The 17423-nt window shown below is 36.8% G+C and overlaps 1 protein-coding gene across 10 annotated transcripts in view; it reads right to left on the bottom strand.

Annotated features, from left to right (window-relative positions):
• The window catches only part of LUC7L2 (LUC7 like 2, pre-mRNA splicing factor), a 57984-nt gene that overhangs the window by 33333 nt on the left and 7228 nt on the right, over positions 1–17423 (bottom strand). For 2 of the 10 annotated variants that reach the window (XM_047850828.1, XM_047850831.1), the window contains 2 exons: positions 11338–11408; positions 9669–9763 (listed from right to left, as the gene is read on the bottom strand). In XM_047850828.1, the coding sequence (XP_047706784.1) occupies positions 9669–9763; positions 11338–11408 (166 nt within the window). Of the gene's footprint in view, positions 1–9668; positions 9764–10251; positions 11409–14182; positions 15153–15195; positions 15202–16055; positions 17086–17423 lie in introns of those variants that run through there. The other 8 variants (XM_047850834.1, XM_047850833.1, XM_047850829.1 and 5 more) reach the window with 6 other exon arrangements.

Raw genomic sequence — 17423 nt, 5'->3', positions numbered from 1 at the left:
GCACTCAAATCACAAACTGTGAGATCATGACCTAAGCCCAAATCAAGAGTTAGCCATTTAACCAACTGAGCCACCCAGAAGCCCCTTGGTAATGTTTTTTGATGAACATAGCAGAGAATACTTTCTTATCCATTTCAAACCAACATATGCAAAGATATCTAGTAACATTAAAACAAAAATCCTTGCTTTACAAAGACTATATCGTCGCAGACAAAACAGAGAGAGAACACATATATAAACAAGATGAACTAACAAGTGCCTATTCAGCAGTATGGAGAGCAGGTGCTATATGAAGGGGTCAGAGGCTAAACAGCTACAGGCTTAGGCAATCACACGTACTAAGCCAAGCAGGATTCAAATGTGTAAAGGAGAAAAGTTATCCCAGGAAAAGAAAGAGATGCAAAAATAAGAAGCACACTGGGGAAGGAAAATAGACAACAATGAATAAATCAGTCTGGTAAATGGGGCGCGTGGGTGGCTCAGTTGGTTGAGCATCTGACGTTGGCTCAGGTCATGATAGCAGTTTGTGACTTTGAGCCCTGCGTCAGGCTCTGTGCTGACAGCTCAGAGCCAAGAGCCTGCTTCGGATTCTGTCTCCCCCTCTCTCTCTGCCCCTCCCGTCACACTCTGTCTCGCTCTCTCTCTCTCAAAAATAAATATTAAAAAAAAAAAAATTTTTTTTTTAATCAGTCTGGGAAAAAGAGAGGACCAAACTGATTTATCCATTCAAGCAAGAAGTAGATTGGTCTAAGGATTTTACATTGGGGGCCATATGTATAACAGGGAAACACCCAAAGTTTCTGTGGGGAAGCAACATACGCTAAGTTTATTTCCACTTAGAAATGACTGGCTTAAATTTCTTAACATTTAGATCTCTTTAAATGTCATTTCATCAAAAAAGTTTTCTCTAACCACCCTGAGTAGCTTCTGGACCACTGTGTCAGACTGTCTAAATTACCTAACCATGCGTTTTTTCCTCTGGCAACTTAAATCACTACCTGAAATCACATTATTTCTTTTCACTTAGTGTGTGTCTCCAACATCAGAATGCAAGCTCCTACCACTAAAGGAGAAACCCGTGTTCACTTCTGTATCCCCAACACCGCACATAGTATGTCCTCAATAAGTACTTGTTAGGGCGAATGAATGAATGTTGTTCACAGCAATCAGTACCACTCCCAAAGAGATGAAAAAATAAATTACCTTTTGGAGAAAATTTTTTTGTTAATCTTTACTGTAAATCCTTTACCTTCTCCATTCAGCCCTCACTGGCCTAGTATCTCTTGCTTCCTTTTTTCTATTTCTTCCTCCTCTTAATTTCAATATTACTTAAATGCCATTACTCCAAACACTGTAATAAATATCATAAAAGGGAAAAAACAGAAAAACCTAAATTTGGAAATTTTACAAATAAAATTATCCAAATAAATTAATATTTATGCCTATATTTTTTGATCCTGTAGACCAGCTATGTCTATGGGACAAAATACATTCAAGATATTTAACTCTATACAGGTCAAAAAACAAACAAAAATGCTTTTACAAGTTCCCTTAATGAGAATCGTCAAACTAAAAAGGATTTTTCTTAAGACATCTGTCTTTGCACATCAAGGTAGAATTCATCAATTTAAAAAATATTTCCAGGGGCACCTGGGTGGCTCAGTTAGTTAAGCGTCCAACGCATGATTTGGGCTCAGGTCATGATCGCACAGCTCAGTGAAATCAAGACGCATGTTGGGTTTCATGCTGACAGCACAGAGCCTGCTTGCCATTCTCTCTCCCTCTCTCTGCCCCTCCCTCGCATGTGCATGGGCTCTCTCTCAAAATAAACTAAAAAAGTATTTCCAGTGAGAGAATCTGTGAGTTTGCTTGATGTTTGTAGTTTAATCCCCGTACAACAAATATTTGCTTCGAGTTTTCATTTATTATCATGGGCTTGTTCCATTCTGTGTTCACTGTCTTCATCCTCCAAATGATGCATTTATAACTCCATCCTCTCTTTTTCATTAAATAGCTTCAGAGAGACACTAGTTTCCTCAGACTTGTTAAAACACAGTTTACAAAACTGCACCTATCTCTAAAACAGATCTGAAGAATTCAAGGAATACCTGGAGGATGATTTGAGGTTCTCAGGTAATAAGCATTTATTGAGAATCATTGTACAGAGAAGTAAATGTGACACTGAAATATGTTAATCATGTACCAAACTATGAAAAACAATCTGCTTAAAAAAAATTTATGTTTATTTATTTTGAGAGAGAGACAGAGAGACAGAGCATGAGTGAGGGAGGGCCAGAGGAGGGAGACACAGAATCCACAGCAGGCTCCAGGTTTTGAGCTGTCAGCACAGAGCCCAACACAGGGCTTGAACCCACAAACTGTGAGATGATGACCTCAGCCAAAGTCTGACACTTAACTGAGCCACCTAGGCGCCCCCCAAAAAATTGATCTTTACTACTTTATACTGTTTCAAGACTCATCCTATCAGGTTAAGTCCAAGATTTAAAATTTGCTTCAAAAAAACAAACCAAAGGACATAAGTGATTATAAATAAGGCAGCTATGTGGTAAAAGATTTATTGAAGTTGCTGTATGGGTACATGAAATTCATTACACAATTATATTTTTATTTATAGTTGAAATTTTCTATTATAGAAGTTAAAAAAAGGGTGCCTGGGTGGCTCAGTCGATTGAGCGCTGACCTTGGCTCAGGTCATGATCTCATGGTTTGTGGGTTCAAGCCCCACATCGGGTTCTGTGCTGACAGCTCAGAGGCTGAAGCCTGCTTTGGATTCTGTCTCTCCCTCTCTGTCCCTCCCCTGCTCACAAAATGTCTCTCTCTTCAAAAATAAACATTAAAAAAAAATTTTTTTAATGAACTGCTATGGATCCACTTATATGTAGATTTTTTTATAGTACCATACTGTAAATATATCTTCATGACTTTATTAATATTTTTTCTGGTTGATTGTAAGAATACAGTATATAATACATATATATAATACATGCAAAATATTGCCAATGGACTGTTAATGTTATTGGTAAGGTTTCCAGTCAACAACAGGGTATCAGTAGTTCAGTTCTGGGGAAGTCAAAAGTTACACAGGGATTTATGCCTGTGCAGGGCTCAGCACCCCTAGACCTGTGCTGGTCAGCAGTCAACTGTGTATTTGTATTTTTTTTTAATTTTTTTAATGTTTATTTATTTTTGACAGAGAGAGAGAGAGAGAGAGAGAGAGAGAGAGAGAAAGCGCGCGCGCGAGCATGAGTGGGGGAGGGGCAGAGAGAGAGGGAGACACAGAATCTGAAGCAGGCTCCAAGCTCTGAGCTGTCAGCACAGAGCCTGATGCGGGGCTCGAACTCGCAGACTGCAAGATCATGACCTGAGCCAAAGTCAGACGCTCAACCAACTGAGCCACCCAGGTGTCCCTGTATTTGTATTTAGCCATTAATCTAAGTAACAAATTTGCTGAGCAACCTCAACTAAAGTCATACTAAAACTATAACAAGATTCTAGAATACATAGTCTCTGGATCACCTTAAAAAAAAAAAAATCACTTCAGGGGTGCCTGGGTGGCTCAGTCAAGTATCTGACCTCAGCTCAGGTCATGATCTCATGGTTTGTGAGTTCGAGCCCCACATTGGGCTCTGTGCTGATAGCTCAGAACCTGGAGCCTGCTTCGGATTCTGTGTCTCCCTCTCTCTGTCCCTCTCCTGCTCATGCTCTGTCTCGTAAAAATAAATAAAACATGTTAAAAAAAATTAAAAAAAAAAAATCACTTCCACAAGCCTCGAGTGTATTATTTTAAGTATATAGAATGAATGACTGCAATATTATTCAGTATGAAAAAAAAAGGTTACTTCCCAAGGTTATATGTACCCCAAGTTGAATAGTTTAGGATATTCATGTGCTACTTTGCCAATAAAGCTATAAACAATATTGAGGGCTTGGTTTTTAAAGTTTTAATTATTCAGTGGGAAGTTTTTTTTTTTTCAACGTTTATTTATTTTTGGGACAGAGAGAGACAGAGCATGAACGGGGGAGGGGCAGAGAGAGAGGGAGACACAGAATCGGAAACAGGCTCCAGGCTCTGAGCCATCAGCCCAGAGCCCGACGCGGGGCTCGAACTCACGGACCGCGAGATCGTGACCTGGCTGAAGTTGGATGCTTAACCGACTGCGCCACCCAGGCGCCCCTCAGTGGGAAGCTTTTAATGTGCCTCTGACTTCCTGGACACCAAAGGTGTTTTTGGTTTAGGCAGTTTCTCCAAGTGCTTGTTAAAGGAATGCACATTTTTATAATACTATGAGAAAAAAGAAACGCATATTTTTTTTTAACAGGCTGAGAAGAAAATACAAACAGCAAACCTGCTTGATATGAAGACATTATATATAATATACTTCAAAAGCCAAAACTGGTAAAACCTAGGTTGCAAAAACTGGAATTTTCACAAAGTGGGAAGGCTCTAGAAATGTTATGTAAATTAAAAAAAAAAAAAATCAAGTCAGTAATGTGGGCTAATGTTAAAAACAATTGTTTAAAAAAATACCAAAGCAGGGGCGCCTGAGTGGCCGTGGGTTAGGCGTCTGACTTCAGCTCAGGTCATGATCTCAGTTTGTGGGTTTGGGTCCCACGTCGGGCTCTGTGCTGACAGCTCAGAGCCTGGAGCCTGCTTCAGATTCTGTGTCCCCCCATGCACTCTCTCAAAAATAAACATTAAGAAAAGAAATTTAAAAAAATACCAAAGCAGCCCTAAACAAACCATTTGTTGATTTGCTTATCTACAAACCAATTTTTCACATCTGCATGTGAAACCACTGCTGTCATATTCTAATCAGCAGCTCAAAGAACCCAAGATACTGCCCAGCTCCTCAGAAGTTGCAAGAAAACACATTTCCCACTAACAATCATTAACTCTTGAAACTTAAGTTAGTTCTGTAACAGATTTATTTAGTGTTCTACTTTGGGTAAATCAATTATTCATTCAACACAACGGAGGGACAGTGTTCTAGATGCTGGGGACACCGCGCTCAACAAAACATCCCTGTTCTTACTGTGAAACTTACATTCTAGTGGCTGGTTGAGAAAATTTTGTGGTTTTTCTTTCTTACCACCTATTCTTCTTCTCCATACTTTCATGGGTCTCTTACATAGGTACTACCAAGACTGCAGCAGTTTTAAAGTTCAGGTTTGTATGTATCCAAGTAACTGATTTTAGACCAGCCCTTAAACAGAATAGTTTAGAGAAACAATAAAGGAGTTTCAATTAGTAAAAACTACACTTTAGATAGGGGCGCCTAGGTGGCTCAGGTGGTTAAGTGTCCAACTCCTGACTTCGACTCACGTCATGATCTCAGAACCTATTGGGGCACTATAAAATCAACTCAGAATTTTTGAAACTAATAATCCTACCTAATCACTTCAAAAAGACAGAGAAAATTTTTACTTTATCCCTGTCCCTTAATATTTCTCAATTTTAAACTTTAAATTCTATTTCTCAGCAGTACAATCTCTTTACTTAAACAAACTTTCATGGAAAAGCTCTATACTTAAAATGTGTAAAATTCTAGTTGAAATAGTAAAGACTGGCCTGTCCCCATGTTCTTAGTGCATGAAATCCCTCCAAGGACATTTCAGAAGCATCTACAAGTCACTGCCTTAAGTAAATGTGCTATCTAAAAAATTAACAGAAACATTTTTTTTAAAGGAGATTTAAATAACTCTTAAGATTCATGTGTATTTCTATAATTCTGTCAGACATCTGACAAGCACACCTTCTCTGAGCCTTAATTTTTCCCATCGATGAAATAACAACCTTCTACTATAATCATGACGCCTGTCAATCCTACAACTGTACTATGATGGCTATAATAAAATTAGTAGTGGCCATTTCTGATTTTAGGACAGGCACATCATGAAAGTGTACATTTTCTTTTTAAAAAAAATTTTTTTTAACGTTTATTTATTTTTGAGACAGAGAGAGACAGAGCATGAACAGGGGAGGGGCAGAGAGAGAGGGAGACAGAATCTGAAACAGGCTCCAGGCTCTGAGCTGTCAGCACAGAGCCGGACGCGGGGCTCGAACTCACGGACCGCGAGATCGTGACCTGAGCCAAAGTCGGCCGCTTAACCAACTGAGCCACCCAGGCGCCCCGAGAGTGTACATTTTCATCTCTGTAGATCTTAATTTCAAGCTTCTGTTACCATCTCTGCTTTAGATTTAATGCTTCTATAAATTATTACTACTACACATCTTTTTCCTAGATCACAAGGAACCAGACTGACAGATATGTTTTTGAGCACTTCAATATACTTATTTTTCTTCAGGGAAGGTATGTACCAGAAATAATGTATTTAGGAGAAAAAAGGACAATTTTGTTTAGGTTTCTGTTTTGCCTGACCTGAAAGCAGATGCTGCCTACTGTTTGCATAGTGACTAGAACAGGAAGAAACCAAGCGTGTCTAAAGAAGGCAATGAATGAGACTAAAACAAGACACTATTATAGAGGAATATGAAAATAACCCAAGCCTTTAAAATAAAGCAGCTTCCTCAGTTATAAAGAAACAGTCGCACTTCTTTAAAAATCATAAGCCAAATAAACATATACACAATTATTTGCCTCTCTGCTGTACACCTGACCTCCTCTTATTAGTTTATGAATTAGTTATACCAGAGTATCAGACTACTGAAAGGTAAAATATTACAGAGCATTTTCACCAAACTAAATTCCAAAAATATTCCATACTAATAGCTGTGAGTACGTTTTTAGAAATCACCCTCTCCATCTCCAAAAATGCCAGAGAATACATTTCTGTGTATTCTGCTAAATAATCTAGAGTATTAGTGAGTCATATTCTGTTGGAAGTGACAAATCTGAGCAAAGGGTAAACTTTAGTTATGCAACAAAGAAAAAGCATTATAAAATTAAGAGTTACAATTCAGTTCTTTTCATCTAATTTGTTAAAACAACAACAACAAAAGAGAAGCAGGCATTTCAATGTAAAGGCAAATGAAAACAGGCTAACAATGTATGAATAGTTAGACTATGCCACAAAAGGAGTTGTTCTACAGAGACTGGTTGCTAAAGAAGTCATAACTCTGTAATTACAAACCATCTGTACACAGGATGAACTGTTATAAATAGCTCTTTTTCCTAATAAGGGTCATGAGAAAGTCACACTATGGATAGTTTTGAGTTCTCAAGGAGACCACTCTATAACCCTGGATTCTCACAAAGTCCTGTAGCCAATCTATAAAGTTCTGATTAATTCTCAAAGAGGTTCACAACTACTTAATCTCATTCTTACATACGACAATCTCTTGCCTATTACACTGACAAAATGAGGTATTTTCATCCAGTTTCCCTGACAAGTACATGTAGAAGGGCTTTTGTTAACTGTTTTTAATATAATCCAAGCACCATCAATTTTAAGCCTCAGCATTCAATTCTGTACCATAAGAAAAAGTAACCAATTCATACTTTTTCTATCATCAATTTAAAATGTGTATTTCTAGAGCACCTGGGTTGCTCAGTCGGTTAAGCGTCCAACTTCGGCTCAGGTCATGATCTCAGGGTTCATGGGTTTGAGCTCCGTGTCAGGCTCTGTGCTGATAGCACAGAGCCTGGAGCCTGCTTTGAATTCTGTGTCTCCCTCTCTCTCTCTCTCTGCCCCTCCCCTGCTTGCACTGTCTCTCTCTCAAAAATAAAAATATACATTAAAAAAAATTTTTTTCATGTGCATTTCAGAGATGTTAACATTTGAGAAAATGTGCATCTTATAAATCTACCAGACAAGAACTTTACAAGAAGGAAAGTCCAAGACCAACCATTCATCTTTTTTTATTTAACATAATGAAAAATTAAGTACTCCCTAGAGTAGAAAACATGCTGAATAAAATTCAGTTTTGGTCCCAGTTTTACTTTAAATCAACAGAACTATGTGATTTTGAGCAACTCACCTACGAACATTAAGGCTGTGAATCATTTACCTCACAAAATAGTTTTAAGAAATGAGCGTAATTGCCTATGTACATTATAAAATGTAAAGCACAACTGTGATTCTTAATAATAATGCCATATCTGAAGAATATAACACTGTGTCCAAGTCTTGCTATGGCTGGTTTTAAGTCTTAAAAAAAATAAAACTAAATTTGTCATTTTGGTAATTAATCCCATTCTCAAAATCTATTTGAAGTGATTAACTTAGCCATTAAATAAAATGACTTTGTTAAATTTACTACAATAGTAAGTAAGAAGAATCAAAGGATACTACAGATAATTGTCGATTTTTCACATTTCAAATGTTTTATATCACAGTAGAAAATACATTACCCAGTAGATACAAGGGCTAACTTATCTGTCATAGTTCTAATTCAAATGCTCAGAATCTAATTTCTTACCTTATGTTATTCTTAAAAAAAAAATTCAAGTATTACATGTTTTTAAACGTAGGCTCTCTTTTTCCTTTTAACATAATACAGTTTCCACACAGTCTTTCCTACTGGAATAAGACAAAAGTGTTTCCTACTGCATATGCCTTGGTATCTATCTGTTAGAGGTATTTAATTCTTCCTATTAAGAAGAAACCATTCATTTAGACTAATTTAACTACAGGAACTCATCACTTCTGAAAATGGAAATCAGAAAGCTTTTCATCATTTCAGGCAAATGAGAAATAAAGCCAACTAGATGTTTAGCTGCCATCACAGCTACCCAGAGAAGGGAAGCTCTTACAGTGAGTAACCATTTCAACCACATCAAGTCAGGAAATCAGATCCTTTGTTCCATTTAAACAGGTCCATCATCATGTGGTTTATCTTTCAAATTAAAATGATGAAAAATAAAAAAATGATGATACTCCAAGGTCAACCAACATGACTAGATATAGCATCTAAATTAAACGAGCTTTTACATTAGAAGTCAGCAATATAGGGGCGCCTGGGTGGCGCAGTCGGTTAAGCGTCTGACTTCAGCCAGGTCACGATCTCGCGGCCCGTGAGTTCGAGCCCCGCGTCGGGCTCTGGGCTGATGGCTCAGAGCCTGGAGCCTGTTTCCGATTCTGTGTCTCCCTCTCTCTCTGCCCCTCCCCCGTTCATGCTCTGTCTCTCTCTGTCCCAAAAATAAATAAACGTTGAAAAAAAAAAATTAAAAAGAAAAAAAAAAAAAAAGAAGTCAGCAATATAAAATGAATTTAAGTGACAACATTACTAGCAAATTAAGCTCTGTGAATTTAAGTATTTACTAAAATGTTTTCTCCACTATGACTTCCACAATATAACGTGCACAAATCTTAATATATGATGCTTTGGATAAAAGTCTACTCTGCCCAACGGTAAAAAAAAAAAAAAACTATTTTAAAAATCATTTATATTATTTTGGAACTAAAAGCGCAACTATAGTGCAGTAATTGCCTCTATATTCCAAATAAGAAAGGCTTTTCCAAAAACTGCTCTGAAGAAGGAAAAAATGATAAAGCATAGCAATTACTTTTGGGAGGAATCCCATTTTTGCAGTTGGGAAACTCAAACAATATAAGGGATGCAAATACCTCCTCTAACAGTGTTTTAAAAAATCACCACATAATAACTTGACAAGGAATTAAGTCTATCAAGTAGTTCATTTTCGAAGGATACCAATAATCAAACAATAGATTTAATAAATACGTACAGTTCCAGAGAGGACATCATGGGGGCAACAGTTGAGAAGGTGACTCTTGCACACTCGGTCATCACTGAATTTGATTCGTTGGCGAGTAGTATCTCCTGTAATATAGGAAAGTTAATAACATTCAAGGTTAGACAACTGGAAAATACTTACTTTCTGAGAGCCCTACTATCACTAGCTTTTTCTGTGTGGCTATACACACATATATTTATAAATCAGCTCAAGAGGGATTAGTTTTTTATATAATATCCCATGAAAAAACTATTTTAGACATGCAGCTGCAGTATGTGTACTGCAAATATAATTCAAATAGTCAAAGTGGGAAAGCAATGCATTGTTAACAGAGTACTTCAGAAAAGCATAGGATACAGAGCAGGAATGGACTTTAAAGATTATTGAGTCCAACTCCTTCAAACTGCAGATGAGGAAATTGAGGCCCCAAGAGGTTAAGCGACTTGCAGCAGACCCACTAGGAGAGTTTCTACTGGTATACAATGTTCCCTACTTGACGCTAAGCATAGATTTATTTTGTAATTATTGACATTAATTGAAAAACATAAAAAGTAATCTTGCAAACATTGCATACACACTGCGAATCCCCACTGAACCCCAGACGCCATTTCTTCCACTATTTTGTTCCAGCTGAAGTGTCTCCCATTTGCTGCTGGGATGAGTTAGAGAGGGTAGAATAGCGTGTTTAAGAGTGTACAAACCTGGAAGAAGGACTTACACACCAGTCAAACAAAGGCACATTGCCTAAATGAAACGTTAACTTTAATGCCTCCAAAGGTACCATACCTTCACGTTTTAGGTGGTCTGTGCTATATATGGCCAAACTGGGTACATTTAAATTTATTGTCTTCATATAACACAATATACCTCCTAAGCAACAGAAGCATCCAACCTGCTAATCAAATAGGCCTATCTAACTCAAATTTTAAAGAGTCTAAGAAAAATAAAGGTAACTAGCTCTAATAACAAAATATAGATGTTAGTTACAATTTTTTTGCTTAGAATCTCTTTGGGGGGGAAAAATCTCTTAAGGATGTTTCCTCTATGTAGAATGATCAACCCTAAGAAATGTGTTTTATTTTAGCCTTAAATTGATACCATCATTGATGAATGAAAACCTACTGATGAATTACTGAAGCGAGAACTGTTGGTACCAAAAGAGATTATAAAAACCTCTGTACTTCATGTGATGCCTGGGGCACTCCAAAAACTCATCTAGGAAGTGATCCAATTATTTAATTTGTTTTTTACATGTGAGCAACAAAAAGGTTAAGCCTTTACCCCTTTCACATGGTCTTATTTGAAGAGCTTAATGCAGTCAACTAAATATGTCATTTTCAGGTGGGGTAAGATTTTGTTCAAATTGTTTTAACTCCGTTAAAAAGACTTAACACTCTAATTTGCAATCAGGGTATATTATATTTAAGAAAAATAATTGATAGCTAAAATGATAGCTTCAGAGCAGTTCAACAATAGGTTTTCTAGAGGCTAGTCTCTAGTTAAAGTAGGTTATTTTTGACACCACAATTTGGAATAAATCATTTAGTGTTCACGCCTGCTACTATAATAAAGGTTATTTTGATGGTCCTTTTTTCCTTTTAAACACAACTGCTTTTGTTCCACATTCATTAACACATCTGAAAAGTTAGTGATAACTCACGGCTCGGCGAATGCGGGGCCTTTCTGACACTCCCTTGCAGATTGAAGTAGGCAGGCATAGATACATTGAACCTTTACAAATAAAACAAGGGGCCAGATTGTTCAGTTTGTATAGAATAGACTCTGCCAGCAATTTCAATACAGCATCTAGAAGTACATGTTGACTGTAAAGATTCTTGTATATGAAAACAAAAGTGAACAAAATCAGGGTGTTTTATTTTTCAAAATATTGACTTAACAAGTGTAACCCTACAAAAGAATATGATTGACCACAGGAAAAAGTCCAATGCTGGAACTCTAGGAAATGCTCTGTGGGCCAACTGGGGTTTTTAAAAAATGCTTTTTAAAAAATTTTACCTCATTTTAGACTTTGGGGAGGGCCTAAGTTCACATTAGAATAAGTTAAGCTCGCACCAGAAAGGCAATGCTATATACTAGACATTTTTTGCTTACTGGCATGTAAGAAAAACTGTCTTATTTAAAATCTCTACCCAAATTATATTAAGAAACTTAAAGATCATGTAGGTTTTAAGTAGGAAAAAAAAAAACCCTTTCATATCTAGGACTCTCCCTGCTACAATATCTAAGCTTTTTAGTATGTAACAAGAGTACTGTTTCAATGCTATGTCAAACTAATGGCTCAAGATTATTATAAACCAGGCTTTAGAATAAAATCAAGGTTCTTAGGAATCTTACTAATCAAACATTTGTGAAGTAGGGCAACTGTTTTTACTTCAGAAATCACAACATTAAATCTAATATTAAGATATATGTGCCCTGAAGACACAGCTATCAGGTGAAATATAAACAATTCCAAATATGAATTTAGCAAAGACTATCTCTGATGAGTTTTTACAAAAAGAATTTACTTCTATAAATGCCAAAAAGTGTTTTAAAGTAACTTCTCAGTGCCTCAAAATGCTTGCTCTAAAAACATTTGATAACTGCAAACACAATAAATACAGCTATCAAATATCAGCCTATGCATTACAGAAACCTTTAAGACAATGAAATAATAAAACCCCTAATAATTTAAGATACAGAAATATCCTGAGGAACTAGCAACTAAGTATCTGTTTATTTGTATTTTTAAAGCTTTACTTATGAGTCTTAAGGTTAACATTTTAAAATAATTTGTTTACACTACCAAGCAGTATTTCATTAATTTATTTGGGCATATACCATGGAAGTATAATCTGGCTAAATCAACAAAGAATTTTTAAAATAAAAATACTGGTAATTTTGGTTTCTGTCAAGGTATCTGGCCCAAACCATGTTTTTCAAAAGAAACTAGGTAAAACAGTGCCCATGGCGGGGGGGGGGGGGGGGGGGGGGGGGGGGGGGGGGGGGGAGACTACAATTAATAAAAAACAATTATGAATCAAATCTTTGAATACAAAGAATTACTTTATGAATTCAATATACTTTATCTTTGGGTTTTCTGGGCCCATATTCATATAAAAATTACCTGAGTTATGAAAAAATAATTACCTTCTTACACTAACATTGGATCCAAATCACAGAATCAAACCTATTAGTGAAAGTATCTCCTCTGGGCTAGTCAATGGGGCTACAAATAGGCATATAATTAGAAGCTCTCTACCCTCAAGGAGTCCATGATTCTGAGAGAGAAAGAGGACATTTAACAAGTAATAAAGGTAGCATGACCTGAGTGCCAAATGGGTTTCACTAACAGTAGTACTTCAATACTTCTAAGACGCTGTAGAATGGCCACCAAGGATGGAGAGGTTAGAAAAAAGGCTTCATGCAAAAAGTAGAAGCCCAATTTTAAAGAAAAGATAGGACTTAAACCACAGGAAAGAAGAAGAACATTCCAAACTGGAGTATTATCTTTGACAAAGTTTATAGAGGCAGAAAGGCTTAGGAAATGGTAAACACGGCAAGTCTTATTTTACTTTGGCAAATGACTTCAACGTAAGGGAAGAGCAAAGTTGGGGTCAGAATATTGTGTGGGTAATACCTGATTTCTTAATTTTTTTCATTTTTTTCTTCAATCCAGATTTTTAGTATATAAACAAAGTAAAAAAAAAAAAAAGTTTAAAAATTATGGGGCAGAGATTAGATCAAGTGATTTAATAGCAACACAATGTCCTAACCATAAAGTATGGAGGTTGCTCTGCCCTATAACCTCTACATTAATTAGGCTTTGTACATACCTACAATGCCAAGTTTGTAGAATAAGAAACTTGACTGAGAACTTTGCTGGGCAAAGTGCCTTTCATCTGAATGCAAGCATCAAAATTTCTGTCAATATTTCCTACCAAGCAACTAACTTCAGAGTAACAACTTATTTTACCTCTCTCTTTGATTCAACCCCTTCATGAGCTTCACAAATTGTAATTTGTATTTGGGAATACCTGATTGCAGGGGTACAATAAAAACTGGAATGCCTAATATTCCTCTCAAAAGTTTTTCAGCAAGTTAACAGGGCCTAACATGGCAGTGAAGCAGTTTCACTTGGGGAATGCCAACAGGCCGCTCTAAAAAGAAGGCTCCTGTCCAAACTGTACTCAAATATTGCTATTCTCAAAATCCCCTCCAATCTGTTGGGAGGGAAAAATAAGCCCACTGCAAAATGCCAACACCACTATTTTATGGTCCTACCTTTTCTGAAACAGACTTAAGACCTAAATTGTACTAGTAACAATGAAGACCAGCCTATATCGTATCTGACATCGTTTTACATGGTGCATGCTATTTTACCAATGCCCACCCCCCACCCTCCCTCCAGGACCACCCACCCTCTCCCTCCCATACAAACAATAAATCAAATAAACTTTCATAGATTTAGGTGCTATTTTAAAAACATCAAAATTTTACTTTACCCATTCTCTCCGATGCTCCCTGTATTTTTTTAAGCTGTGAGTGGATGACCATGCTATGTGATCAACAACTGTGAAGGCTAAGCAAAAGTGAACTGAGTTTAGTATTGTAATTAAAAGAACCTTAAAGTCTGTAATATTTGACATATATAATGGTATGCAGAATCCTTATTTTACTGCATATTATCAGGCATTAATGGCAAGCAACTTATAAAAACAACTAATTAATATTTCTTTTGTATAGAATTAGCTTAGAGCTTAGCTTAGGGAAACCAGAGAGAATAAAACTCAACAGCACACAAAGCAAATGGAAGCAACCCCTGGCTTATAAATGGGGCCAGAAAAAGAAAAGCCCTCCCCGCAGGTACACTTATTATGGGCCAAGTGTCACCAATGGCTTAGGACAGAGTAGGCACATTCCCCCTGAAATAAAATGCATACCCCTTCAGTGAGAGGAAAGCAGAGCAAGAAAGACAGGCATCTAACCAAACGCTTAAAGCTTCTCATTTCCCTGTGCCCTCAAATCATCAAACACAGAGAAATGCTTCACCTTCTTACCACCATTTCTCGTATTAGCTACTGAGTCCATATAGTAACAAGGAAACTATATAAAGACCCATAGCCAATTTCTAGTCTAGGGCAGGGAGAAACTTGCCCGGGCTCAGTAAACCCTTGTGTTCAGAGGTAAAAGCAGGTGATTACTGCTGCATAGTGCCTACTACACTGAAGAACCGATTTACTTTTACACCCTCCTTGAAGTTTCTCATCAACTACTAACTTCTCCCACCTACCTTTGCTGTTCCTTTAGAATTCAGCCTTAAAACTCATCTGTAAGAACTCTTTTGTAATTATTCTTTTAAAAAATCTATTACTCCATGTAATTGTTAATAAATACACTCAGTTTAATTCACCGCATGTTTACATACTTCAAAGTATAGAATTTGTTTTATAAAAGGACTCACTACCATGTCTTAGCATATTATGATTACAGATGCTTTGAAAACAGTTAATGTGACTTGATACACATCAAACTTTTCAAGAATATATTTACTACATAAGGAAAGAAAATGTACTCAGCCGAAGGTGGCAGTGGGAAAAACCAATTATGGTATTCTCCCTCCCAAATGTAATATCAAGTCACTTCTATCTAACAGAACTTATAAAATCATCCTGAGTGAATAGGAGAAAATTTCCTTTACCCCGGAAAATGCAAAAGTAAGGGTACTATATGGTACAGAAAGGCTATCCCTCCTAATCTTTGCATATGATCCTATAGGTTTATAATTACAAATAGGTACTGTTACCCCCACCAGAAGCCCCAAGACAACCCCAACATTTAAAAAATGCAATGCCCATTGTAGAATAAATTTCTAGAACAAGTTCGTTCTTACCAAGTATGATCAAAGATCAATAATGCTAAAACAACTTTTTAAATCTACCAGCCTACTTGTCTATAAAAATCCCTGTAACAAATTATAAAGAATGAGACAGGGAAATAACCTTTGTATTAGGTGAAAAAGCCTGCATGATATTTAAGAGCTAACAGAATGGTGATGGAAATGTGAGAACAGAAATACTAAAGTAGCTACATTCCAAAGGCTCTATTCCACCCCTTGCCACAACTATATCTTCTCTCATTACACAAGCAGAGTCTTGGCCACTGGCTGGGGTAGTGGTGGAATACATACTTCACGAAATCTGTCAATAGATTTCTCCTTTTAGACTTAAGAAACACATCAGAAAAGCCTTATTAATAAATTGTTACCTAAAAATTAAGTTCTAGATTATACAGAATTTGTTATTATGATACATGTCATAAAGGAAAATTAGTCATTAAAAGGTTGCAGCCTGCTCAATTTTGTATTTTGATACTTACTTGCAGAGCTGCAATTCTGATACAGTAACACTTGTACTCTGGGTATCTGGTGCCTTCTATCATCCACAACTTTCTATACACAAAATTAGAAGTAACGAAAGCTATCTCTGGCTATGAAGAAATAGCTGAAAAGAACCAAAGAAAAAGTGATTGGCTAATTTACCAAAAAGACAAGTTCTCACTGGTTGGCTATAGCTATGAAAGCTAAGTAGGAGCCTCCCCAAATCAAAAAATAATGAAGAAATAAAAAAGGAAAAGAAATGAGAATATCAAAGGACAGAAGTGACAGACATCTCAATGATAAAGGAAGTTAAAATGAAAAACAGAGATTACCATGAAGGAGACTGAGCCTTCTAACTACTGAAACGACACAGGAGAAATACTGTGTCACAGTGGATACACGCTAAATTCACAAGGATTGCCTCTGGGGAAAGGACTGTGACTCTGAAGCGAAGAGAAGGAACTTCATTTGTAATGCTTTGTTGTTTTTTTTTTTAATTTCAAGAAAACATACAAAATAACATCTGTTTACTCCTATAGGTGTTTGAGAGTCTTTTGTATTTTTAAACAGTATTTGCAAAATTAGGCCCCTATAATCAGCATCACAGAACTCATCACTTAAAATTAAACGTAACTGCTCATGAGTAAATCTTCATTCCCTACTAGACTTTCAGTCCCTCTAAGGTTAGTCTTGTATCACTCTTTACTGCAGAGACAAAAGATAAGAAAACAAAGATGTCCATAATCTCTAAGGAAAGGAATAGCTAAATCAACTCAGCAACTTGGAGATATTCAGGAAAGAAAGATTCTATTCTTATCAACAATTACTATACCCTAAAGCACATCAGCCAGTAAGTATACAGAACACCATGCCTAGGGGAAGTATCCCTCTAAATACTAAGAGGCAAATTAAATAACATGGGAATTTCTCAAAATACGAACGCATGGTTTCTAGAACCTGAGATGAATCCACTATTATCTTAACAAGCATGTCCCGCTGTTCTCCTGTCCACAATGTGAAACCACAGCCATTCCCCCCCACCCCGCCCCAGTTTCTAGTCCAGGGGTTATCTTTGATAAGCAACTTTTCCCACATCCAGGCACCTTTTCACATTCCCACAGGTTGGTGAAATCCTGCAAAACCACTGGTCACTGTAGACCAAAACACTATTGGAGAGGTGAGAATTAAAGCTAAATGAGGTAATGTCACCCTAGAAGTCTAGATGAACCTCTCTAGGGACTCCTAGAACTCTCCATCTCACAGGTATATATTTCTTCTGGTCAGTTATTTCCACTTCCGGTCTTGGGTACGTACAGTTCAAGCAGCTTTTTCTTTCATATGAACAACTACAATTTTCATTCCAGAGT

This window comes from Prionailurus viverrinus, chromosome A2 (assembly GCF_022837055.1).
Source record: "Prionailurus viverrinus isolate Anna chromosome A2, UM_Priviv_1.0, whole genome shotgun sequence".
NCBI classification, from domain to species: domain Eukaryota; kingdom Metazoa; phylum Chordata; class Mammalia; order Carnivora; family Felidae; genus Prionailurus; species Prionailurus viverrinus.
Note: the sequence above shows the minus strand (reverse complement) of the source record. Positions and strands in the feature narration are given on the sequence as shown.